Source organism: Montipora capricornis, chromosome 13 (assembly GCF_036669925.1).
Source record: "Montipora capricornis isolate CH-2021 chromosome 13, ASM3666992v2, whole genome shotgun sequence".
NCBI classification, from domain to species: domain Eukaryota; kingdom Metazoa; phylum Cnidaria; class Anthozoa; order Scleractinia; family Acroporidae; genus Montipora; species Montipora capricornis.
In genome coordinates, this window is record NC_090895.1 from 25,969,561 (window position 1) to 25,997,060 (window position 27,500).

Here is a 27,500-nt window from a genome sequence, read left to right on the forward strand (position 1 = left end):
CGCAAGCTTCAAATAATAGGGAAATTCAATATGCTTGTTTGGTTGTACCCTCAATCACGTCTGAGCAACTCACTTTCTCGCCGTGGCGCGGAGATTTCGGTGTTCACGCGCGGCAGTCGCGTCCCTCGCGCCCAAGAATTTACGTTATTTTTCAACATTGCACGCGCTTGTTAGAATGAACATGAAAATTTGTTCCATTGTCTTTTAAGTTGTCTGTAAGAATGGTGACCAAGAGTCACTCTTGCTATGACAGATCTCGAAATTATTTCCTCGACGTTTCTGTTGTTTTCTCGGAAGAGTTACAACGCACACAAGACAACTTGCGGTCTTATATTGGTTGACATTTTTCTTCGAGAATCTTTTGTGAAGTTGAGGTTTCGTGTAATCTTCTGATTGGTTGATCATGGACGAAACTTCGATACGGCTTTTGATCTTGTGTAGAATTCGTATGCTTTTCGTAGTCTCTTCGTTATATTTATAAACGACAATCAAATCCTTCGAAAATACTACACGCTTTATTTAAGACAAGTACAGTATTATTTGTTATTAAGGGTGCGTTCGATTGGCCATATTCCAGAATAGGAATACATGGAATAGAAGTTTGAAATCCTTCGTTTTTACGGAGATTCATATTGAAATTTTCAAACAACTGTTAAAATGCTATTTGAAACATATCTTTATTATCCTTGTTGCTTCAAAACGCCAGAAATACCGTTTTAAATCAACATTCCACTTATTCTTATTCCGGAATAGGGTCAATCGAACGCACTTTAACATTTCGTTTTGATTTAGAGAAAGCAATGCTTCCCTCGAAGAATTACGGTTAAAAAAAAAAACGCTTATTTTTACATTTCGACGGAAAACCCAGTACCAAAATGAGTATCATCTTACGACACCTCTTCTACAGTGATATTTCTATGTATTTTTCTGGGTATAAAGAATACATCTGACCCAGTGGACACCAGGTTTCCCTTTATATGCATGCCCTTTTTTATATGATCTTTCTGACAATAGGTTTACCAGATTTAGCAATTTTAGCACATGGACCCCTCAGTTTACTTCCAACTGTTGGCAATATTCATTCGGTCTCGTTGATCACTAGTCTTTCAAGTCGAAACGGGGCCTACTGGTTTAAAGTCGTCATCCAAGAAGACTTGAAAGTCTTACCATTTGCAGATGAAAATGCAAGGGAAGCACTTTCTCGCCTTATCTCTTTTAAGACTCTGAGTGTTGGTCCGACCGTGGTTTGAACTGTTCAGCGACCGCACAAAGGTTCAGTGTTCTCTCGACTGAGCCAACTGGTCTGTGTGCTTGTTATGAAAACCGTTGCCGAGTATGAAGTCAATAAAAAGGGCTTCATAAAATCCTGACTAAGAGACTCAAACCTATGACTGTGATAGCGCTGGACACCGGCTCTTTATAACCGAGTTCCTCAATACAAACGATTTACTAGTACCGATAGAGGAAATTCAGCTGCAGTGTGAATCTCGCAAGTGTCTGCCCTTATCGAGGATCGGCGTGGTTACCAGGTTCTCGTCCGATCACAAAGTACCTATATACAAAGATACAGATTTGACAGGTAGTGAAGACTAGGCAGACGAGCAAATAGCTTACAGTTAAACCACTTGATAAAAAGAGCAGTTTTTGACATCAAAATGTCCTTTTTCCTTATAGGAGACGCTGTTTTGCGTGGTGGCAGCCTATGGTGTGTTTTATTACTGAACACGCGCAGTTCATTGGCGTCTCAATCTTCTTCAGTCCCAGGCAAATATCAAACCATTTTGACGCCCAAAAACTACTTCTGAGCAAAAATTATTATTTTAGTCTTCAACAGGGAAAAATGTTGGTTTACCGATGTTTTCAAATGCTCTTAGGCGTGGCTATGTGATCGAGTGTTGGAGAATGAAAGCCGAACAGATTCGGTGCGAGGCATAAGACGAGTCATTTTGCAACATTGCTGTTCAGTAATTTCCCAGGCGAAGTTATTGGACAATTTGGCTTTTAGAAATAACAAGAAAGGTTTTCAGAATGGCCGAGTCAAATGTCAGCTGGCAGTGTTTCAATGCTTTGTCAGCTTTGCCACATCTCTAACTTTTTGGGGAATACAGTTTACTTTCTTAAAAGATTAACTGCTGTAAGTACTTGATTGATCAAAGGATTAAAAGCGTTAAATTCACGGATCCAGCTAATATAGCTTTGAATACAGTCAAGTTTTGTTTTCGTTAGTCCGATTTCTACGGATAAAGTAGTGCATATTCCCTAAAGCGTAGAATGTTGTGCTTTGTACTGTATCTAAAACATAAATCCACCTTCATCACCTTATCTTTGAATTTTTATCCGGACAGACGTTTTTGGGCTGTGCGTTGTTTTCACCGGAAGTTGCGAAGATGACTTTTTAGGGGTAATAAAGCGTGGGTGTTCCTTTCTCAGCTTTGGTATCTTCGTCCAGACAAAATTCGGGGTTGTGATATAAATAACCTAACAAAGTCATTTTTGGGTTACAATATGGATTTGTGTAAACGGTTTTTGGAGGAAACAAAGCAATACAATAGAATTGTAAGCCGGTGGAGCGGTTCTCTATGTCCATTATTTTATCTGTCTCTTGTACTTAAGTTTGTCGCGGACATAAATGAAAACGAACTGTTTTGTCTTGAGAAGTCTTAAGAATTGAGGGCTTATTGATATTGAGGTTAACAAAGCGCTTTTTCGTCATGTCTGCAACTAAAAAAGACGGAAGTTTACTGATATTTAGATTAGACAATCATCGGAAAAGCTAATACAATTCATAACCTGGCAATTATTATCCGTATTGTTTTTTTCGAAGCGTTTCGTGATCAAGCAAATATATCTGCATGCAAGAAGGACGCAGGCTTATTGGCGAGATTTGTAGTGTGTATATGACAATTAAAGCCTTGTTTGTGTTATTTCTTGGGCCCAGTTTTGCAATTTTAACGTTTGTTAAATATTGTTCCGGTTTGGCTCCGAAATTCGTGTTCCAGTTGGTTGGATTCCAAGCGCGTTGCATGGGCATCAGTTTGTTGTCCGTGCATTGTCACGGCCCTGGGAAACTGTGATATCCAGATATCTCTGAAGGGATTAACAGCTGCTTAATAACCGGCTTTTACTCGCCATGATCTATGCCAATAAAATTTCCAGACATCACGAATCCAATATTTTTACTTTTTGGTCTAGGTAAATAAGGCAATCAGGGCATAATATCATATCAAAGACGCAAAGATCTGAATTCATACATTTTACGCTCAGATACTAGTATTTTAATTACAGTCTTTCAGGGGGAATGGCTCGGAACATTCTTATTATTCTAAACCTGTTAACACTCGAGGAGACGACTAAGGTTAACTTCAGCAGCTTTTTTCGCATTACGAACGTTGTTTGAACTCTCCACTGTTTATTTATTACTCCAAATAATCTTACTGACGGAGTACGGTTTGATCATAAATCAGGATCGACAGACCATCAGAGGATTGAAGATTGGTAATTTTGGATTTCTTCATAAGTGTACAAGTTCTTTCTCTGTCTCGCAAAAGGTAGTTTTTTTTTGTGCGGGAAAGTCTCTCTGCCTTGCTCTAGAAGCCGGGCATCAAATCGAACAGATATTGAGTGAGTTACTGTCAAAAAGTGGTCTTTGGAGTAATTACTCGTTTACCAAGTCACGTCAATGGTTTCCGCAATTTTGAAGTGTTTGATCATTCCGCTAGTTACAGAAGTTGCCATTGTGTGTGTGTTTCTTGTTTTGTTTTTTGTTTTTTTCGTAAAAAATATTTTACCATTAATTTTCCTTGTGTTATTGCTGTTTATTCCATTGACCTGATCTTCTCCTGGGCATGTTTTGGAGCTAAATTAATTCCCTTTGAGGTGAAAACTGTAAACTGGCCTGGTGTTTTTAGAACTTATCTATCTTTTTTTTTTTCTGCACACTTCAATAGTTTAACAAACTCAAATCGTGCGTGTGGTTCGCGTTAAACGCGTGCGAATTGAACAGTTGTTCAAAAGTGTCCACACTTTCTGTCATTGAGCGATACTGGAGAAGGTCGGAACTACACAATACAAACTTCCGATCCGGCAGCTTAAGATCAGAAATATGTTCGACCGTGGTGAGGGAACGCCGATATATATTTTTTTGAAGCGTGATATTCAGTCAAGGTTTGGTCCAAAAATAGTACTTTTCACCTCACACTCAGCGCAACGCTCGAGGAATTTTTTCTACAAATAGTGAGTGACACGGAGTTCAAAAGAATGACAAAGAATCGTGTCATGTCTCTGTAAAACTCTTGATTGAGCGTTTCCTGTTTATCTAGCCTAGTTTTTAGTGTTTATTCAGTCTACGTTGTAGCATCGGGGGCGAAAATCTTTTGGTAAACGCCCTAGCTGTCATTGCTATGTCACCTTCACAGAAAATGACTTCGACACTCGTGACGCTCAAGCCGACAAAACACAGCACTGTTACGCTACTTTAATAATTTGGGGGTCTGGCTAATAAATTCCATGTGCTTTACTGGCATCTATCCAACTGTTTTTGCTGCTTCACTGAGGTCAAGGCAAAGGCCATAGTTTTTATACCTCAAAATGATTAGACCCGGTATCGATTTCCAGTTCTATTAAGGATGAGTCGAAGGGTGCAAAAACAAGGTGCGCGTTTCGTTGAAAATCATTCGCATTCCTTCACAACTCTTTGGAAGCGGGAGTTTTACCCCGGTTTTACCACGCACTGAGGTTAGCAGTGCCCGGTTGTCCACAAGAAAACTGTGGATTTGAATGACAATTGATCAATTAAATAAACCGTTTAAGTGTTTCCTATCGCCACACAACCAACAATGCCATTGGCCCAGGAGTGCGAAGTGTATCATGCCCATTGTTTTCCACCAATCAGCGGATATTTATATGAGATCATTATCCGCCCAGCGCGTGCTATGATTGGCTGAACAGCGCAATGTTGTCAGTCCGAGTTGTTTTGCTGTATCCTCACACGTGTCTTCTCCAGGCGAGGTGACGTACACTCTCGGCACCATTGTTTTCAACAGAATTTTGGCGCGTTTACGATCGCTGGCTTTGTTACTGGTACCAGGGCTTAATTTTGAGGACAGTCTCTAACACAGAGAGGAAGTTTGGTTCGCGAGCGCGAACGTGGGTCGCAGGAATTTTGCATGCGGGTGAATTCGCATGGAAGACTGTATATTCAGCAGGGATGTTGTGAAGTGGAAAAATACGACAATAGCTTACACGTGGTTTTATAATCTCCGCGAATGGAGAGGTCCACAGACGACGACATCAATCGTTCGATCCCAAAGTACTCTCTGAACAGACCATGTTCTTGCTACAGGAGATCCACGCTGAATGTGCACACATTTCTGGCTGTTTCATTTTTGTTTAATATTATATTTGTGGTACTTTTTGTGCTAGTATTTTTGCGACTGGATAATGTACAAACTCGTGTAGCGAAACTCGAATCGCCTGCAGTGATTGTGGATCGAAGTAGACACGGTAAAGAAGGAATTGTCATGCTTCCCAAAACAAATTCAACTTTTGGGGCGTCTGCAGTGAATGTTACCGGGCGACCACAACTAATACAGGTACGTGGGATTTCGCATTTAGAACGAAACCGAACGTAACAATATATAATATCTGCAAATACTCGAAATCAAATGAGCAGGCTACATTTCAATTATAACGCGGTGATTGTGTCGTATGATTTCATTTACACTCGAGAGAGGGCTCAACTTTTTGACGTTTGTAATAGGACAGAATGACTTTCAAGAAATATATATATTTTTTGCGTTCTTACAGAGCATGCCATCATTGCACATTTCAAAGAGAAGTACCTCGCATACGCAGCCTACTCAACCTTCCAAGGAGAAGAAAAAAGTTCCTAAACATATTAGAGAGTACGTGAAACGCCAGTTCCGAAAGAGCTTCGAAGACCATAGGCAAGATTTACTAAATGAACTACGTGGAAGAACGGCACATGGACAAGATTGCCCGACTTCTTGCAAAGGTAAGTTCTTATCAGGTTAAAAGTCCAAACAAGTTTATACCAGAAACATTGTGTTGTCTTCAGTCGTTTTATCGATTCTACTGCTTTTCAGACTCGAAGTGCATAACTTCAAAAATCAGACCGGATGAATGACGAATGAATGAAATATTCCGTGTTCCAGGTTTCTGCTTCGTTGACATCCTTGTTACACACCAAGGCGACTAACTTAGTTGCCATTAAGATTTCATTCGGTCGCGAGCCAAAATGAAGTCGATTACGAACAAAGAGATCACGCCACTAAAATAGTATCTGTGAATCACCTTTTATCAAAATCCTCAACTCCTTTATTTACTATAAAGTTTACTGGAGTAGAACCGATGTCTATTCAATAATGTATTGTTCATTTGTGGCTGGGAGCATGATGTGTTGACCACCCCTTGTTAAAATTTTTGTGAAAGCTTTTTCATTCATAATTCAAACTAGCGGCTTATTAACCAATGATCCGTACGATATACTTGAAGGTGTCGCTCAAAGAGGCACGTGAATGGAAATGTTTTTGGATCCGGTGCGGAGAATCCAAATTTTACTCGTGTTGGTTGAACGAAATAGCAGCAAGAATTCCTTTACGCAAAAGCTTGCATCTGTTCTTGAATCCGTCTCGTTCTTGACAGACCGGGCATATTTAGATTTTAACGCTTTCGTTCTGGAAAGAACATTTATCGGTCATTGTGTATTTTTACGGTGAATTGTTTTCACACAGAATAAATAATTAACAAGGCTGTGTTGCAGTCAATTGCTAATCGTTAACAAGTACAAATTTTACGACACTCGATTCCTTTCCAACCGCATACAATCCAGTCAGTAAGTTAGCGACTGATGAAATCCTGCGAAGTCAACATTTCGTTAGATGCCACCTCGTGACTAGTTTTTTTTTCTTTAAGGAAATGGCCCCTGTCTGTATCTCAGCGTTCGAGATTCTTCTTGTCAGTAATTCGTTTCTTCTCTTTTTTTGGCGTCAACGCCTCCACCACTCCTACTCTACCCACTTTGTATCTTTGCCATCCTTGCAAAATGACAGGTGTGCTGCCATAAAAGTTTTTTTTATTAGCGTACATACATCTCTATCATTTTATTATCTCTAAAATCACACCATTAAGATTCAATCGGAGATAATCAGTTTATTTGAAGGTCAAAAAACAAACGTGTTGATAATTAAGTGGCAATTCTTTTTACTGGTGGTGAATTGGAAACTTGAATATGTCATGGAGATTATTTTCATAGACTGATATTAAATGTCCACACGTTAAGTTACTTGTTAACGTCCATATATATAATTTATATACATTTACTAACTCAGAGGAAACAAGAATGATTTAGACAATCAATATTAGCATTAAAATTGTTTGAAATACTGGAAAGACGGATTAACGTTGCAAATAATTTGGGAGTCTTGCTATTTACGTTACCATAATTTGCATTTTTGTTGTGGTAATAAAAAAAGGTTTTTGGGGGCTGACAGGCAAGGAATATATTTACATGAATTCTTTGAGCATGCTTGAATCAGCAAGGCTTTACTACATTTTTACGTTTTGTAATATTTTCATGTTATTTGCAGTTCCCTCATCTTTCATCAAATGGCATATAAACTTTTATTTGCTAAAAGGTTGTGGTTCACGTGACCTCAGTGGGTCTTTTTATTATCCTTTTACTCACATGTCTTGTTAATAAATTCAATACACTCCTTGCTGAATTCGAAAGGAACATTTTATGACATTATGTGCACATTTGGGATGAATTGTACCTTGTGTTAATCATATAGAGTGTCTTTAAGTCCTAACTTCAAACAAGACGTGAATATGAATTATTTCCATATCTTTCGTGGTAAGTTATGTTAGTAATGCAGCATTCTACAAATTCAATTAAAATGTTATACTTTTTGTAATTTGTTGTACATGTGCTCAAGCTAAAAGAAGATTGCATAACTTTTCATGCTCTCGTGACTTCTCCTCAAATCAAAATGCCACAAATACTTAGCTAACTTTTGTTGCATAAGGTTGTCCCTTCTTATTCTTGGCATGTTTTTCAAAAAAGATTGAATTCAGTCTAGAAAGAAATATTAAATTCCAGAATTGCTGAGATACCTTGGGGAGAAAAGCTCTGATAATTAATTTTATGCAATGCAAAACCATTCTTTTAAAGTGGAATGTGAGATCGTGGAATGATATTCCACATTGTGTTCATTTTTGTAAAATGCACGTAGTTTTGAGAATGGATCAATTCTGCATTTGTGTTCAATAATTATTGCTTGGCTTGCTGGAGAGAATAAACAGAGACACAAGATATGACAAGATGATAAAAAAATTCTTTCTGTGTCATTTATCACAAATAAGTGCAAGATGATAATAGTAAATTTGCATACAAATTAAAAAGCTATCGATGAAAGAGTTGTTTATAATTTTCTCAAAGGCTCATTGTGTATCTCAGGGCTGTTTTCCTAAGGAAAATCGAACACTTCCACTGCCTTCTAACCTTCTTGAAATTTGCTATGGTCATAATGGTTTCCTGCAATAGTTCCTGGTTTCAAATACAGGAAGTCTAATATGTCATTAGTATTGTCTGAATGATTTTCTAAAGATGACTACTTCCTGATGTGTGCCAAAAATACTGAGCTGAGCATTGAACTGTTTCAATACCATGATTTGTAATTTAGGTTGATAAAGTTGTGGAAACTTTTCCCTCTCTTGGTTTTTGCACAGAGTGATTATTGGGAAGCGACAAGGGATTTAGATTTCACCTTTGATGACAACTGAAAACTGAAAACTGTGAATGCAACATGTGTCCTAAAACTGAAATATTGATCATATTTTTTTATATTTGGCTCATGGTTTTTGTAGTTTAGGCCGGCAAAATAATGAAACACTGGGAACAAGTGTACCAATTTTAGCATGAAATTGTTTAAAATCAGCAAAATCAGTTTTCATCAGTGGGGAGACAGACCAACTGTCTCTTTCTCTCAACTCATGAAGAACTGAATCATTTTATTGTGTGCCATTTAGCTATTGACCAGTGTAAGACAGCAGAAGAGAACACAGAAACACTTAAAGTAGCGATTGCATTCAACAATGAAAATTAAAATTTCCCAGCTGTTTCAGTTAATATTTTGGTTTTCCATTGACTAATTTAAATCTGCTGCTTATTATTCTGTTTTTGTGTCCTTTCTTGTAAATATTAGATAGTTATCACTCACACTCACTCACTATCCTTTGTGATGTCAGTTATCCTACACCTTAATCAATCTCTTTGGTTTCCCAATGCACAGAGGTGCAAGGTGACATGCAATAGGACTTGGGGTCCCTTAGGGGTGTTGTCATCTTAGGCCAAACCACACTACCTCACTTAGATCTCTGCTCCCCACTATTTGCAAACTTCCCAATCTTTTATGACTAAGGGCTGTGAGATGGGGCCAACAGTTTATACTCATTATCTGAGAAGACTTGATAGTCATACCAATTGAAGACTAAATTTCAAATGTAGTACTTTCTCCTTTGTTACATTTACTTAAAACCCTGGAGTTGTTCAGGATGGAGTTTGAGCTGATGGCCTATGGTGTAGTAGACATAGATGCTCAATCTACTGAACGAACCAGTCAGTGGATGACGGGCGCTAGTTCAGCTGGGCCGACATTATTGCGTCATTATATGTGGTTGCATTTTTGGGGATTCACATGTATCTGTGAAGAAAATGTGGCTGTTGTTGTTTGAGCACTTCTGTCAATCTTGCCTGTAGGTTTTGTTCTCTGAACTTGGCTTCACTGGGTCAGTCAAGTTTGTTGCGTCTCTACCCAGCTCCAAGAGGTTTTATCTTTAGGCTCGTTAGTTTTCTTCTCTCTTTAATTTAGAACCAAGATTTGGTTTGATTTGAACTGATTTATTTATAGCATTCACCAATAAAACACTGCATTAGTGCTCTCTTTCTAATTTTATTTTTTCAGCTAGTAAATTTTCATCATTATTTTATGCACATGTATCTACATGTTTAAGAAGGCAAATAATTCTCAGGTTGAAAGAAAAGAACATTTTTCTAAAACAGCACTTAATTTTCTGGTATAGATGTTAATCAGAGATAGTGTGAATTTGTGGTAATGTTGCAAATTTAAATGCTGTTACCTTGCAACAGTGTGGAAAGAATAAGAATCATTGTATGGGGTTATTTAAATGAACTCACCTCATTTTTAAACCATTTTTTTTTTAAACCCAAATAATACTGCACATGCAGGCTAATTCCCTTTACTGCATACAAACATGTACATCTGTTGAAGAGGTAGTGTAAATTGCGTAAGTTTATCGTTGTTTGAGCAAATTTCATCTTCAAAATGGTTTATAAAGATTGCCTTATTTGTTGTAAAGAATACATTACTAAGCTTTGAGAGAATATGAGCAGTTCTGTAGCGATGTATTTTTTTGTTCTCTTGTTATTTCATTGATAAAAATATTTTATGGGGAATTGTAAATAGCATTGCATCATTTTCTGTAAGGGGGTCAAAGTCCTCTTTCTTTGGGTGGCTTTCACTCTGTTGTAAAGGGAAATTGCATCCTAGCAATGATACAAGAATAACAGTCCTGTGTTTGGCAGAACAGAAGTAGAAAACTATGTCCCTGGCTTCAGTAAGTTCGAAGTTTTGGGCAATTGGGCTTTTCATGTAAACTGGGTTTATTTTTCATGTAAACTGGGTTTATTTTTCATGTAAATTTTTTCCTACTTTGTGGCTTAGTAGCAGTTTTGGGAATGTTGTTGAAGTGTGAGAAACAGGCTAATCTCAAGCAAGATTTGTCTTAAGATGAAGAAAAAGATGTCAAGGTTTTGCTAACCCTTTTGTTTAATTACCCATTCCCTCTTTAAACCTCTGGCATCAATGCACTTGTCCCAAACCATCCTTTATAATTTCCTGTGGACTTTTATGCTTACGCCCACGACACCCCTCTTTCACTCCCAAGTAACAATAGACACACCTACACTAGTTAATTTGATCTCCTGGATTTTTGATCATGTTTCAGATTTTTTGCATTTCTTTCGTTATGTAAGGTATCATCATGCCGGCCTTTTGGGTAGGGAAGTTTGTTATTGGATGTCATGACCTTTTCCGCAGGTCATTTAATTTTCAGATTTAGAACTAATCTTTTACTAGTTCTGTTTCTAAGAAAGTATGTTTGCTTTTATTATATTCACCTTGTGTCAACTTGTGTCATACGGTACCTGTCTTTTGTAGCATTTCAGTGTGTGAAAAAATAATTGAACAGCTTTCATGCTATTGTAGCTATTAATTTTGCACAGTCATTAATATTTATTCTGTGTTGTGGCCTCTGGTCATCCTTGCCTTTTTACTGATAAATTCTCCACATTGTTTCTTTTGTTGTTGTTGTTTTTGCATTGGTGCATTCATCTGCTTCAGGTTACTTTCTTAGGGTCACGTATCAAGCTGTAAAAATAGAGAGCAGCCAGAATGTCAATAAATCGGTGTTGTTTTATAAGCTGCTTAATTCAGGAAATATCCAAAACACATTTGAATTAACGCTGTTATCAGAGCCAACTAAGCCTCTTACTCGGGCCTGACTCTACACCTCAAAAATGAAAAGACCTCTTTACTGAAATTTGAGTCGTAAAGCACTTTGCACAACTAAACCCAAAAATTAAGCTGTATCTCTGAACCAATGCTATCTATGGAAAGAAACTCCATGGTTTATGAATGTAAATTCTAAATTCTGTAAAGCTAAGAATACTCTATTGGCCTGGCCCCAGAGACTTTTGTAGTTTAGTGGTAGAACATTCTCACTGTCTTCTTATTAAAAATCAAGACGTGTTTCAAGCTTAGATTTATTTGCCTATGTTTAGATGCCTGTGTATAAAATAATGACAATAAATAAAATAAATTTTCATTCAGTGTTAAATTAAAATGAATTTAATACTTGGGCTGTTACTGAAGAAGCTAACAAACAGATCCATTTAAATCAAATCCTGTCAGGAGTAGTTGGGTTTTTTGTGAGCATTGCTTCTGTCATCACATGGTGATAAATTCATAGATGCCAAGTTGTAGGGAGAGGCTCGCTGGAGATTTAATGGAGCGCCTAATCCTAGCGAGCAACAAAGGCGCAAATTTTTCGAGGGGAGTCCGGGGGGATGCCCTCCCCTCCCCCACCCCCCCAAGGGAAAATTTTTAAATCTGAGTTCTCCTAGATCACTTTTCCTGCATTCTGAGTTGATTTAATGACACATTTTTACCATGTCACTTCGGGCAAACAAACACGAGCAGTGAGAAGAAAAGGGCTCTGGGGTCTAGAATTTCTTGATGTCTCGTCAATTTGCCGCTGATTTCTCGTCGATTTCGCAGATCATGAACAGGTTTACGTTTGTGGAACAATAATTATATATTTGTTAACCCAAGCTCAGCTGGAGATTTTGCTTGCTTGGCTGGAGAGCTGGAGACTTGGCATCTATGCAAATTAGTGATTTCTGCCCTCACAGGGCTAAAACTTGCCATCTCCTTCTGTATTGTTGATTATTGTTTGGCTCCTGCTTAATTAACAACTTATTGCTTAATCTTGGTGTACTGGCAGAGGGAAACAGCAAGCCTTAGCATGTAGATAAAATGCTTCCACTTGACATTCAAGTCTCAGCAGTATAATTATGAGGAGGATTGTTGTGCAAACCTAGTTTAACGCCCTGTCTCCAACCTGTTTCTTGTAGTTCAAGAGGCAGAGTGCATATTTTAAACAAATTTGTGTGTAGATTTTCATCTATGATTCTATATGTTTAGGTTCATACATTAGGTTTTACTCCTAAGGGAATCTGTTTTTCTTTAGTTACCCAGTGATTTTTTTTAGAATTTACTACCAGCTTGTGGATAGCTTTTGATACACTGAGTAAGCCCAGTGACATCAAAAGGTTTAATTTGTTCTGGCATTTGTGTTGGAACTTTATTTGAACAATATTGTTTGGTTTAGCAGAGCAACCCCATATTTGGCCTCAAAATGCAGTAAATTGTCTTGTCTCAAGTAATAATTATTTCCTTTCGTAATCTTTGTCATTGTAAATATATTATTTAACTATCTTATCTTTGCTCCACCCAACTCGATTAGCCTTGCTAAATTTGGGTGGACAAACTTTTCATTGTAACTAGTATTGTTTGTAATAAACGTTGTTGTTGTTTACACTGTGACATAAGCATAAGAGAAAGCCGGGTGCAACGTAAACATAAGCATAAGACGGAGGTGTCTGCTGTTTTGATGCCAGTGGGTATTCAATTTAATAGTGTCTAAGATGGCGTCCGAAGGTACTATTTTTACAAGAACCTTGCTGGGGTGATTCACAGCTATCCCTGCTTTTACGGCAAATCGTCAGATGATTTCAAGAATATGAATAAAACAATCTTTGCTGGATAGATGTTGCAGTTCTCGTGCCAGATTATGAAAGTCTCCTTGTTCTTTCGTCTTTCAGAAAATATCCCTTACCCAACAGGACCTCTTTCTGTTTTCTCCTTCTCTCTCTTGTTTCCAACATCGTCGTGGTCTTTCTACGTAGCAGCAGCAGAAGGGGGATAATTTCGTCTTTGTCTGCCATTTTGAAATGTGGCTTGGCCCATTCTCCAGCGAATTTTTTTCTGGAGCCAACTGCACTTGTGTATATCACTTCTCTTATGCTTATCTGACAAGTGTGAAATTTTTTTATGCTTGCGGGTATGTTGCAGTGTAAACCAGGCTTTAGAGCCAAAAATGAAACGTTTTGGGGAGGGGATGCCAGGAAGGTGCAGTGTTCCTTCTGTTTTATCCTATATGCCCAGGTGATTGAACATCTGGGAATACATTGTACTCCATACTTTACTCCTTAATGAGTGAGACTGTCATAGCGACTCTCGTGAGTGCTTCCCACCTCTGCAATGGTACAAAGGTTGATCAGTTAATCTCTATCTGCCTTGAGGGTCGTCTTTGGGTATATCTGTTATTTTGTGTGACCAGTTACTGGATTTACATCTTTCTCTTTGTCTTGGTATAATGATTGTAACTTCGTTGTAACATATGTGCTATATTGTACAGTACAAATGAACTGTTTCTCTTTCTTGCCCTGTCAAAATTGACTTTCATTCAGTTAATTACATCTGGCAAAGGTGCTCTGCTCTGGGATCAAACATGAACCATACAGTGCTGCTAGGGAATCCTTACACTCACTTTTCCATAATAATTATTGACCTGTTGCCTTCCTAATTCAGTCAGTCCCTTCCTCAAAGCTGTTGCTTCCAGTCTTTGTATTAAACATGCTTCCAAACTGCTATTCCAGGTGATTGAGTTCGAGGACCTGCTCATAAAGTGAAAAACTTTGAGGTTAACTCAATTGAGTTGTACAAAGTGAATGTAGCATGTTCTTTTGTAATAGTGAATAATTATTATATGAAATTTAGCCTAAATAGGTTCATACTTGTAACGCAAATGGTAATTGAAAGAAATGTAGGCTGTCTAGGTTCTTAAATAGGTTCTCATTTTCTCAACAACAAAAAAAGTTGCATTGTAGATAGTAGAATAAAGTGGTATTCAGCTTTCGTCCCCTGTGAAGCAGCGAGGTTTTCCCTATCCCTTAAAAAATAATAACCTGTTTCAAATTTTAGGGTCAACAGGTTCTTGTTTAGACGGGGGTCTAATTATCAAATTTTATGCTAACAGGTTCTTTAGAATAGGTTCTTTCTCAAGGGGTTTTACTGTATTAGAATGTGCTAATTGGTGTTTGTTTTTTTGGAAACTTTCTGTTGCTGCTATTGATTGCTAAACCAAAACCCTGTTCCTTTGGTGCTCTGTGATGGCAATGATGAATCAGATTACCCCAAATGAACAGACCCTTTTTTTTTTTTTAAATGCCTAGGAAAAAATGCATGGTTGCTATTTTTCTGTATGAATGCTGCAGTAGCCAAAACTGTGGCAAAACTTCCTTGATGTTACGTGTAATTTTTAGTAACTTTTGTCCAGACAAGGTAGCTGTCAAGTGCTTTGAAAAGTTTGAAAATAATTATTGCTTTTAACTATTTGCCTTAAAATAGATCTAAATAATGAACGTAAAACACTTAAATTGTTAGTTACATACTTTATTACAAAGGTTTAACCCTCAGCCCGTGGTGTTCCCCATTGACGAGTAAAATCGTCTGGCGTTAGACAGTAAAATCTATAAGTGGCACTATTGGGAGTGAAAGGGTTAATGGGGACATAGTTTTTGAGTGAATCTAGCTGTTGTTAACCCTTTCAGCCCTGTGGGGTTCCCCATTGACGAGTAAAATTGTCTGGTGTTCGACAGAGTAAAATCTATGAGTGGCACTATTGGGAGTGAAAGGGTTAAAGCATCTGCTCGGAAATGTAACATTCCATAGGTTCTAATGGTAATGAGAAAAAAGTTCCTTCTTGAAACATTTCAGTTTAAGAAAATGCAATATAATATTGCTCAGAATTATTTTAATCATCAAAAGAATAAATTGTTTAAAAATTGGAAGCAGATGTTGTTTCACTGTTGTCTGATATCACTATCAATACAAGAGACAATATCTTTATGTGTGAGATAATTCCTAATATCTTATTTTGTTAATGACGTCAGAGAGCATCAAAACGTCAATAGTTTCTTATTTTTTAATAGGTTTTTCAAATTCTTAAAATGTTGTCTATTTTTTATTTTTGGTTAATCATCATGTGCCCGGCTATGAACTTTGAAATCTAAGGGCGCTTTCCACATGACAGAACTTGTCGCCAGACCCGTCAGTTTGCAAAGAAAATACAACAATTTGAAGGAACACTTCCATGATAATCTGTCGCATTCTTCTGAAGGATTATATATCATCCTCGAAGTGTGTTAATTTGAAGGGATTGTAGAGTTAGTCTCCCAAATGCCCGGCCTGGCCGGTTGGTTCTGTCAAATGAAAAGCCTCCTAAGTGTGTATTAATTGAAAAAAAGAACATGTCAGTGGTCTATCAATTCAAATAGTGATAAAGAAACAGTTTCAATATCTTAGAACATGCCATTGTCTTCCATCAACTCTACGAACTCTGGAGATATTGCTTGAGTCATAGAAGTTAAACCAATTTAATGCTCACTCCATGGTTTACCTTACAAGGGTTTATGGTTGGGATGTACAGTAATGCTATGATTTTATATAGTAGCTGAAACCATATCCCAGATTTGTTGTCAGCTCAGTTAAAGAATTGATGGTAGTCACGTCCAGTTTCACAGTGCATGAAGAAATTTGCCAATGGCTGGTTGAATGTAAGACAATAAACTAACTTGTATATGTTTATTTATTTATTTCAAATTTTCCAAATAAATAATTGTATATACAAACACTTATGTAAACAAATGAAGTGGATGAAACGTTCAGAAACCACAAGACTTTTATGAGGAGTATCCCAGGGACAAAATGACTCTGTAGATGATTTACCGGTAAATGAGTTAATACAATATGAGTTAACAGATACGTGAAAGGAGTAAAGTGGATGAAATTAAAGAGAGTTAGGTGTACAATGTAATGGTTGATTAAAAATGCAAGCATTCTTTTCTGGAAAGAGAGGAGCCACTCAGAACAAGTGATAGCAATCAGCAGAGAATTCCGGACTTAAGCCTTGAAGGAGAATGGTAAACTGCTTGTCATAATTTTATTAGTTCTGCAGATATGAGAGCAAAAATTAGAGGCGGTTCTGATATGGTACTCTTTTATATCACCACACCACTTCAGGTGGTGAAGATTACAAAATGAACAATTGTCTGGATGATTGTTTCCTGAAAAGGTCGACTTTTTTTTTCTTAGATGTTGAAGACATTGTCATAGAGGTTGGATTGTTGAGAGGATATTTGAGAGTTGTTTTCATTTCACTGGACAGATTTTGCAATCTGGTTTAAACATCTGGCCCTATTTTTCAAAGCATTTCAAAGCATTTGGCTCTATCCGCTTCTTGAAGAAATTGAACTAACTTTAAAAACTCACAATAGGTAATGTAAGACAGCAATGCACAAATATGCATTGTGTTCCATTTTGCAATGCATTTGAACCAAAGTCTGTGTGTGTCGTTACTTTATTCTTCTGATGTTCTAGAACAACCATGAGGTTAAACCTTTGCCTTGAACTTTAAAAACATTTGAAGATATCTCATCAGTTAATTATTGTTTTTATCAAATTATGTACAAGCATTTCCTGTTTAAGTCAAAACCAAGATTGTTCCATTAGCTAAAAGTTAACCATGCAGGCTTGATGTTATAAATAGTAAAGGAGAATACATTGCGAATTTGCCTTGATAAAGCTGACTCTATCTAATATTAAAGTGTGAAAGATTCTGATAAGATACGGTATATTACAATAGGGATTTATTTCGCCCTTGTCTTGAGTGGAAAAACGTTTATGCCAAAACATTTGTTATTTCACTTTACCAGATTTCTGATCTCTTCATTTGTGTGTTGAAAACTTTTACTTTGAAAGGTCAAGAAATCAAGCATTTTTGTCATACTTATAAAATAATTTTTTTGTCTCTCACCCGTTAACCCAAATTACAAAATTATATTTGACATTTTGCTTTGTACGAGGTGTTACATTTCCAAGGTAACTTTGGAAAAGAGTTTTGCAAACGTGATGGTAGAAAATTTGTCTGATGACTTTTAATTTAACCTCATCAGCAATTCTTAATAATCTCCTGTACTTGTAGTGTCTGATGGAAGGCATGTATTACTGTTTCCAACTATCATTGACTAACACTCTTCGTCTTAATTACTATTCCTTTTTTTAATTGATAGCTTGTGCTTTTTGTATAGTTTGCTGTATTGCTGGTAATTTACAGTATTGATATTCGTTTAAGGACGTTCGCGCGAAAATTTTTCAACAATGATTTTTTTCTGAAACTTTTACCACTGTAAGATGATGAGTTAGTTATGTCAGAAATGTAAAAAAAATGGGGGGTCACTGACTTCGTTTTGGAGAGAACATGCCCGGAAAACACCCAAAATGTGACAAAATCGGGCTTCGTTAGCGAATAAGACCAGTGTCTGTAAACCCAAATATATTGCAATCAAATCTTTGAAGTGAAATCTTCTCTGCCAAATATTATTTAAGTGGACTTATTAAGTGAATTTAGTCAACTGGTGAGGTTCCTTAAAGATCAAGTTCGCATTTAGACCACAGTTTCACGCGCCTTGCAGCCGCAAGATGGCAGGATTTGATGTCCCGTGAGCAGAAATCTTGAAATTTTTTAACTTCCCACATTGATTTTTTGTTCATTTTTGGACAACGTGGAGAGAAATGTAAATAAAATCCGTTTCTGGAAAGAAAAATAGGGGTCACCGAACGTCCAAGACCGTTAAATCCAGGCAAAGCTATAGCAATGGCCTTTTGCCCTATCATTTCTCATTTTATTACTTAGCGCGCGCGCTCGTGTATAACGTGGCGTGTGCATTTGCGTGCGCAGTAAGGATGCGCAGAAACAATTGGCACGAACGTCCTTAATTTATCCATTGTATAAATGTATTTTGTTGTGTTACAAATAATTTTTTTTTTCTTGACAAAAATCAGTGATATTGAGAAAGCACAGACCCTGCCAACTAATCAGCTGAAGCATACCTTTTGAAAACAGTTTCATTGCTTTTAATCCCACAGGATAATCTCCCCAGTGGAATGTTAGTAATATTAATTTTACTTAAGATGGATAAAACGTTTCTGTTTTAGTGTACAGTGTACATTGATTTGTTAAAATTTCGGTTTTTTTCTCAGCTACTCCTTGTAGCTTGAAACCTGGCCTAACATCTACAAGGTCTAAGTCTGTACATTTAAGTTTGTTTGTTAGACTTAGTCCATTATTCAATAATGATTATGGAACAGTGATACCCCTTGACATAATCATTTTTCATCACCCTTTTCCTGCCATTATCTCATGGTTCAAAGATACTGTTTCAGACTTGTTACTCTTGGTCCCCTGAGAGGGTGAAAAGATCAAGATACTAGGATTTTCAATACCCTACAGTGTTAGCTCACAGTGGAAGCTTTATAGTAATTTAATACCAATGTCTTGTCTCAAATTATATCTAATGGGGGCAGGTCTATGGATGTACAGTAGGGCCCTCCTGTTTTTGGTTTTTAAAAAACATTCCCCCTTCCTTGCACATCAGACATGACCAGACCAATTCCTTTTTTTCCCCACATGATATTGTTTTCTTCTTTTATTGAATGCATTCTTTTCATAATTATTTGCACACTGTACTAGGGTTAGGGATGGGGAGTTATGGAAGGTAAAAGATTTATTTTGTGTTGATGAGATACCAGTTTAAATAGTTATGTTGTTGGTCTTCTGGGCCCGGTTGTTTGAAAGCCAATTAACTTAATCCAGGATTAGCGTAAACTTTGGTTTCATTCTTTCAACTTTTTTTGTAAAAGTTTCTTTTGCTTGTTTTTGTTTTTCAAGATTGACTTCTTCTAATGTAAGGTTTGTGGAATATCAGCCTTGCTTGAACAGTTTTTGGGAGTAGCGAAATAAACTCCTTGATTAATTTTTAATCTGGGATTAGCGTTAATCGGCTTTTGAACATCCAGGCTCAGGTCGGTGGACTTTACTACTCACCCTTACCAAAATTGTAACAATCAAGCATCCTGCTTAAAAGGTGAGGCCTAACCAGTGGACCTCATCACCTGATGAAGACTAGCAGTATGCAGTCCAAATGTCATGATCTACATCACAAGTGACCACATCGTGAGACAAACGAGAATACTTTATTATTATTAAACTCTAACTTGTAGTTTTTCTGGTACTTGCAATGTGCTTTTTGTCTTCAGAGTCCATTGGGGTCCAAGGCATCTCTGATACTTGATATACCGTGGGTTAATCTGTAAATGACCTTTTTAAAATAACAGTTAAATTCCCACAGATTGCGATGATTGCTTTGTTTTTAAAAGTCAATTTTTTTTTCATTTCTCATGTAACATTCAGTGCAAGACCATCAGATTGGCTCTTTTTAATTTTCCGTTTTCCAAAAAAGGCTGCATTTTTAGATTTAGTTCATTCTGGTCTAAGATCGGTAGATCTGTTGTTTTTGGTTGATGGCTGCAAAGGGAAAAGTAACCCCCAAAATTAGATGCAGTTATGTCACATTTTTGGGGACAATAAGATTACATTGTGAAAACTGAGGGAAGATGACTGGTATTTGTGTAGTTTTGATGGTTTCTTTGGGTTGAGTTTGTTTTTTGAAGATGTTCTTTTGGGCTTATCTGTTAGTAAGTGGGCTTAATCTGTCTGACATAAAGGATTAATCTGTCTGACTAGTTATTACAAAAATCCTTACTTTAATTGTTGCTCTAAGGTTGTCATTTTTTCCGTAAGAAAATAGAATTAAAGATTTTTGTCTGTCCAAGATATTATGTAATTTCCCCTTAAGAGTTAATCTCTGTGTGAAATTAGCTATCTTATTGATCTGTTTGTGATTTATCCAGTGCTCGAAATTAAAGAAATAAAGGTTCCAGGGTGTCCCTGTTTCCAAAGCCAGGCAACTAAAGCTGTAAATCTGGTTGCCCTGATTAATGCTTGGTTGTGCATTAGGAAACCCCCTACAATCAAATGGACACTGTGTTGAGATGCAATCTCATGGCATTGGAGCTTAAGTATCCCATAGTTCCAAGTGTGCGCCTCTGGTTTTTTTAGCATTTTCAAAGTCATCAATCTCCATCGCCTACATGCCTGTGACATTGTCTCTTGAATTTTCCCATCTGACAATTTTTTGTAAATGTCACAGACATTCAAACATGGGAAAATGCTCAGCTGTGTCAAATTAATATTTGTTAAGTTCACACTGCTCAGCCTCTCAGACATTGCCAGTTATGTAATATTGTTCATTTTCTATTTTTGGCTCAGTTGTCTGTTGTTTTTTCTTGGGCCAACCACGCATTAATGTGAACTCTTTGATTACAGTGGGCTATTGGATGAAATAGTTTTGGTTTTAAATTGTGCAGAAGTGAAAAAAGCGTTGATATTTCGAAAAATTACTTTCCGGTAGCTCTCTTTTGTATAAAAAGTGAAATACAAATTACATGTATTCTCCTAAAACAACAACTTTATTATTACTTTCTTACACAATTCAAAACAAGCCAGTCCCTTGGGGGAAAAAGTATTGGCAAAATGTAAGCTAACTTTCTAGGAAAAAGGGAAAAACTGTGGTTGGAGGACAGATAGGTATGTGGAGATATACAAACTAAGGACATAGGTCCCAATCCAGCATTCACTGGGCTGTTAAGTTTGGGAAAGCAGACCTAAGCCATGGGTCAAAACTCACTTTGATCCAACCGGCGTCCACAACCCTCTTGAATGGCACTCTTCAAACGGCACACCCCATAATGTTTGCTGACTGTCACTTGAGCCCACTGTCACTCCTGTGCGTCCCTTTACAGTAATTCCACTGTTGTTAAGTGAGCCCGCACAACATTAAAAGTATTATGTGAGGATTCGGCCGCTAAGTAACCGCCATATATGCTAAAAACAGTGAGTTTCTACCCATGGCAGAAGTGTCTTTTCCTGTACTTGTCAGCCCAGCTGACGCAAAAAGAAAAGAGAGCTTTATGCTGGCAGGGAACATTTATAGTTTACTGTACTAAGATGTTTGTTATTCTACAGGTGCAAAGGGGGATACTGGCAGTAGAGGTAAGTTACCAAAAGCCACAAGCTCTAATTTCATTGGACGGGATTATGATGGTGCATTTCAGGCATTACTAAACTGTAAACAGCGAAACGAAACACCGAAACAAGACTGGAGATTGAGCCTACCCTCTTTGCAGATACCACAAAATTCTCAACCGGACCAATATGTGAACATTGGCATTGTTTCCATGTGAGTTTCAGTGTTTGAGAAAAAATAGCTGTTTCAGTGTTTCATGGTTTAGTAATACCTATAATCTATATTTATCTCCATTGTTTTTAGGGTTAGCCTTTATTGTTCCTGTTGTATACTGTATTTTTCACCCATTGTTTTTTTAGCAATCACCAGAGCTGTTGTGAGAACTCCCCTTTCCATCCTCCTTCATCACTCAGAAACTTTCATGAGATTCTTCAAGAAAATAAGATTTGTTTTGAGACCAGTTTTTAGAAGCCTGTAAAAACAGAAATGGGTGCTTTGCCCATGGTTTTCACAAATTCACCTCCACTCTACATGTAGAGTTACCAGAATTCCTTGGGGATAAGGTCTTGTACCTAGGCGCTTCTTGTACAAATTGTGCCATTTGTCATTCACAGCAACTACATAACCTTTTAGGGCATTGTGTTGAAGAACTCAGATAGGTGACCTTATTTATGTATTCATTATTGTCTAAATCAGGGAGAAAGGGTGTCAAAGGAGATCGTGGTCCAAGAGGTGCTGATGGGCAACCAGGGCATCCTGGTAAGTGTGGTTTGAAACCACTACAGTTTAGTTCTTTATTGCTCTGTACAATTCCAGGTAAAAGCAATAATATAATAATAGAACGAGTTTCAATCAAATGTCGTAAAGCCGAAACCAAAGTAATTACTTTGGCCAATCAAAAAGGACGGAGACAATCCAGTAAACCAATCAAAACTCGAAGTAATCACACGTAGCCGACACAAAGTGCGGGAAAATGTGCACGCGTGAGCCACGATTGCTTTTGGTTTCACTTCTAATTGGTTGAAAAAGTGGCACGAGAACTTTGAACCAATCACTGAGTGAAGTAATGCAAAACCAATACAATTTGCTAATCACTTTCGACACTCAATTGAAAACCGCTCTAAGCTTTATTTATTTATCTCAAAAGTTACATATACAATGGATTTACATGATTTAAAAGGGAAAATACATATACTGTGAATTGCTGTTGAGTAAGTAGTAACAACATACAAAGTGTTGCAGCTCTTACTAAAAACGAGTTAGTGTGTCTTTGTGTTTCCTGATTCAAAGTGGTAGTTCTGAATCAGTAATGTATGCTTTTATTTCAACTTACTACAAGTGCTTTAACTAGTGTTTGAGTCTCATATCTTATTTCTTAAGGCAAGAGACAAGTTTTTAATTCTAGTGCAGAAAGAGGGGTTGCTTATTCTGTGTTTTCAATGTTCATCTTTAACATGACAGTGCCTTTGTATTAAGGGCAAAAAAAAGCTGACAATTGGTTGGGAAATTTTGTTCGAAAGTGATGATGTGAAGCACCTGTGCATTCACAAAGATAGTTTCCGAGAAGAAAACAAGAGCATCTTGAAAGACAGTGTCACTATGTGCTCTGTATGTCATACACGTACTTTCCATGTAGTGTTATTTGTTTTAAGGCCCACCTTCAACCGACAGGCTTTTCGACCGTTTGTTTTTGTCATGGAAACTCGAATAGCTTATCGTAGCAATCTGATCGGATGAACGTCAGCTTTGGCAGAATTTTCATACATGAAAATTGTTCCACAGCACACAATGGCTGTCGGTTTAAGGTGGGCTTTTAAGGAAGGGGATAGCGAGGAGTTGCTTAGATGAAGGGGATGCTTGATTAACATGTTAAGTGGAGGCTTTTATTAAGGTGGCTTACAATTGATGATGTGCATTAATTTGAGCGATAGTTTGTATTGTCACTGATGCATATCAAAAAGGCAATTATAATGATATTTGGTTGCATTATCATTATGAAGGTATGAATGGCAACCAGGGCAATCAAGGAATTCAAGGTATTGTGGACATGTATTCTATGATGTTACTTTGCTTATTCGATCATTCTTTTTTATTCACAGTATTTATAGGATGGGAAAAAGAGAAAAAACAGAACAACAGTAAAGTTGTTTGAGAAAATGATGTATTTAACAACTATTCCCCAAAGTGGAGGTGGCTTACTGAACCACGAAGTGGCTAGGTAAATATCCACCACTAGCCACCGACACTGAGGTGAATAGTTGTGTTAGTATAAAATAGTGAGATAACGTAGCACAAAAAGATGATATTAACTCATTTATTCCTTTAAGCTGCGTGGAGTTCACATCAGTGAACATCTTATTTGGGATGATTACATCAAGCACACGGTATCTGAATGATAATTATCTTTAACTGCAAAATAATAATTATTAATAATGTAATTTAACAGTCTGAGAGAAGAGCCAGCTCGTGGATTGTTGAATAAATTTGTTGAAATCCTGCGCGAGTTGCTCGGGGGTGAATAGCAAAGGATATTTTGAGTTTGAGTAGGCAATCAGAGCATGCCTTCAACGCTATCCACTGTTTTTAGTATATAGTAAAGTGAGTTAACTACTCTGATTGTACGGAAATGTGCGAAGTGTTATTGAGGACAACGTAAAAATCTGACGAAAGGGAGAAGTGATCCTCACACTTAAGTGCAAGGATCGTTTCTCCCTTTTAGGTTTTATTGATGACTTTTTCGCAATTTCAGGCCCTAAGGGGGACAAGGGAGACATGGGTGCTAAAGGTGAACAAGGAAAAGGGATCAGAGGAGAAACAGGTACTGAAGCTAGTCCTTGTGTGAGCAAGATAGAGAGAAAGACTGTTTTTTTTTTTTTTTGTTTATGGGGTCCGTAAATTTATTTTGTGGGTTTTGGCCAGTGTGTGAATCAACCCACTTCATCACATACATGTTTGATAACCAATGAAAAGGTTGCTCACTCAGGAGCTTTATAGAAAAACAGAGGAGAAAATGCTGTTTTTGCAATGATATCTGCAAAATTAATTAATGATTAGGCGGGCAAGTCCTGTCCATAGAGACTATTACAACTCTTGTTTATAAACCTTGCGGAACGTGGAAGTTTACTTACACCTTGTTCACAAAGAACGGGGTTCAGGACCCCTGGTGTCGTGGTTTGGTGCACTTTAAATGGAGCGTCTCCCTGTTGCGCGACCCCCACTGTCCTGATGAAACCAAAGTAAAAAATTATAATGGTAGAGCTGCACTCTTCTACAAAAGCTATGAATGAGTCAGTTTGTAAATTTATTGGAAAGTTCATCCTAAAGTGTTAAAGAACCAAAAATTGTCCTAAGTGAGAGAGATTCACAATTTACTTTTTGAAATACCTTTCCAAGGTTTAAAAACAGACTGTTTTACAGTTCTGTGCTTAGTTACCAGGCCATTGAATAGAAGCGAGGCTGGAGTGGACTTTGCTTTGATACCAACCTCATTGCTTTTCTTATGTGCCCTGTAAATCATGTTGTTGTAATACTAATCAGTTTCTATTTGCAAACGGAAAGCAGTGAGGTTTGTATCAAAGCAAGGTTAACTCCAGCTTCGCTTTTATTCAAAGGCCTGGTAAGTGAAATGGTCAATTCTAGGGTACAGATTACCAATTATGTAAGTACCTAAAATTGGGTTGTTAAGTTTCCCTACATTAATATTTGGTTCGACACATAGTTTAACCTTGTTTGTCAAGGCATATTCTAACATTGTCTGTTCTGCTACTGTGAAGGAATACAAGGCTTACCAGGAAAGAGAGGCCCGGCTGGTAAAAAAGGTGACCCAGGACCAAGTGGCGAAAAAGGCGAAAGAGGTCCAAAGGGTGAAAAAGGAGATGTAGGATCATTAGAAGTGAGTTTTCAAGAATAACCTTCATAAACAATGATAAGGATAACACTAATTTTATAGCTAACTAACAGAAAAATATCCATGGTTTTTTACTTGTTTTTTTTTTTTGCCATGAAAACACATGACCTAGGCTTTGTGAGTGGGGGAATGGACAGTGCGCACCAGTGCACTGGTGGCTCAGTTGGTTGAGCACCAGGCTGTCACGTGGGAGGTCGTGAGTTCAACTCCGGCCGGACCAACACTCAGGGTCTTTAAATAACTGAGGAGAAAGTGCTGCCTTTGTAATTACATCTGCAAATGGTTACACTCTCTAGTCTTCTCGGATAAGGACGATAAGCCGGAGGGCCCATCTCACAACCCTTCTTTGTTCATAATCCTGTGGGACGTAAAAGAACCCGCACACTTGTCGCAAAGAGTAGGGCATGTAGTTCCCGGTGTTGTGGTCTGTCTTCTGTGGTGTATCATGGTTGGCAGGGTAAATGCTCGGAGATATTAGCTACACCAAGCTACTTTAAAAATTCGAGGGTAAATAAATATATATGATATGATGATATGATGATGATGACAGGTGAATAATAAGTTGTAGCCGGCTTAGCTTATAGTTTTCTCATAAATACAAATAATACAAAGTTTTTAAAGGTAAGCATGAATGCGAGACTAAATACAAAGCAACGTGTTTTCAGTTAGTTACTTCTCTTTTGTAAAAGGGAAGTCAGAATGGCTTAGCGATTATCAACCATGCCTTCCACCTCTGCAACCCAGGTTCAACTCTCAGCCCCAAGGTCGTGTGTGGGCTGAGTTTCAGTCGATCGTAATCTGACTTCGACGGTTTATCTCCGGGTACTCTGGAGAAAAAGCGACTTGCAGTCAAAATTACATCCGGATGTGAGAGGATACCCTTGATGGGGATAATCTTTGTTATCCTTCCCTTTCATTGAATTGAATGAATAAAGTTGAATTAAATTAAATTAAGTTAAGACTTTACTGACTCCACTGAGGTAAGAACAGTTATCTCTGAGACACCTCAGCAAATACCATTTCAGTAAGGAAGGATGCATATGTCACAAATCATCAAATCTGTGGAGTAATTACATCTGATTATGCAAAGGAGAGCTTCAGGTAGCTGGAGGTAGATGGTCATGACAGGGAAAAACAATCCTTTGCAGGCCTTCCACCCCCATTCCTTTGTTGACACGGTTTCACTGACCCCCTTCCTTCCACTGTTGGACTTGAAAGTAAACATGACAGCCATGATACAATGCCGCTGCTTATGTAGGGAGCAAAGTCTGTGGCTGAACTTGTAAAGTGTTGGTGGCTAACTTTTTGTGGTACCTTTGGTATCTAAGAGAATCCAGGCCTTTGTCAGATTTGCCATTGTAAAGACATACCAGAGCCTTTGCATCTGCTGCAACAACTTTTTGTGTTTTCTATTCGACTGAATGCTGTTTATTAAACCACCAAGATACTTTCCGCTGCAATTAGTGATAGGTTGAAGCTTTTTATACGCGACTACAGCTGTACTTCCATGATGATGTTGTACGTCATTTATGCTCTGAGATGCATGGGTACTGAAGTGCCGTCTTCTTGGAAAAATGTGGCGGTGGAGGGGAGGGGGTTAGTTTGGGAAAAAATCAACAGGAAACTTTAATGTGTACATGTGTGTTTACACTTTAGTTTTGTAACGTAACCTCTTTTTTTCTGGGTATTGATTTTGAAGTGATATGTGTTTGTTACCTGTGCCCATTGTGGGAATCTTACAACTTGACACAAAAGCCAGGAACTCCTTTTTTGGTTTGTGGATTCATTTACATGTAATTGTCAGAAAGTTAAAGGTATACATTTTTTTTGTCTGCAGACTGCGCAGAGACCCTCTGCACATTTGACTGGTCACTCAAGAAATGCACAAAACTCGCCCAGATCAGGTAAGGCATGAAACCAAAGAGTGGTCCAATTTTGAATTCA

At 37.6% G+C, this 27,500-nt stretch overlaps 2 protein-coding genes across 4 annotated transcripts in view; both read left to right on the top strand.

Annotated features, from left to right (window-relative positions):
- Positions 1-2,924, top strand: part of LOC138028215 (dynein light chain Tctex-type protein 2B-like) — a 24,745-nt gene extending 21,821 nt beyond the window's left edge. The window contains exon 5 of the mRNA XM_068875664.1: positions 1,675-2,924. Within this exon, the coding sequence (XP_068731765.1) occupies positions 1,675-1,722 (48 nt within the window). The 3' untranslated portion in view covers positions 1,723-2,924. The remainder of the gene's footprint in view (positions 1-1,674) is intronic.
- Positions 2,925-5,122: 2,198 nt separating this feature from the next.
- LOC138028212 (otolin-1-like) overlaps positions 5,123-27,500 on the top strand; it is a 28,076-nt gene continuing 5,698 nt past the window's right edge. For all 3 annotated transcript variants that reach the window (XM_068875660.1, XM_068875659.1, XM_068875661.1), the window contains exons 1-8: positions 5,123-5,591; positions 5,806-6,013; positions 21,649-21,675; positions 22,346-22,408; positions 23,650-23,685; positions 24,399-24,467; positions 25,423-25,541; positions 27,394-27,460. In XM_068875660.1, coding sequence (XP_068731761.1) covers positions 5,265-5,591; positions 5,806-6,013; positions 21,649-21,675; positions 22,346-22,408; positions 23,650-23,685; positions 24,399-24,467; positions 25,423-25,541; positions 27,394-27,460 — 916 coding nt within the window. In that variant the 5' untranslated portion in view covers positions 5,123-5,264. The remainder of the gene's footprint in view (positions 5,592-5,805; positions 6,014-21,648; positions 21,676-22,345; positions 22,409-23,649; positions 23,686-24,398; positions 24,468-25,422; positions 25,542-27,393; positions 27,461-27,500) is intronic.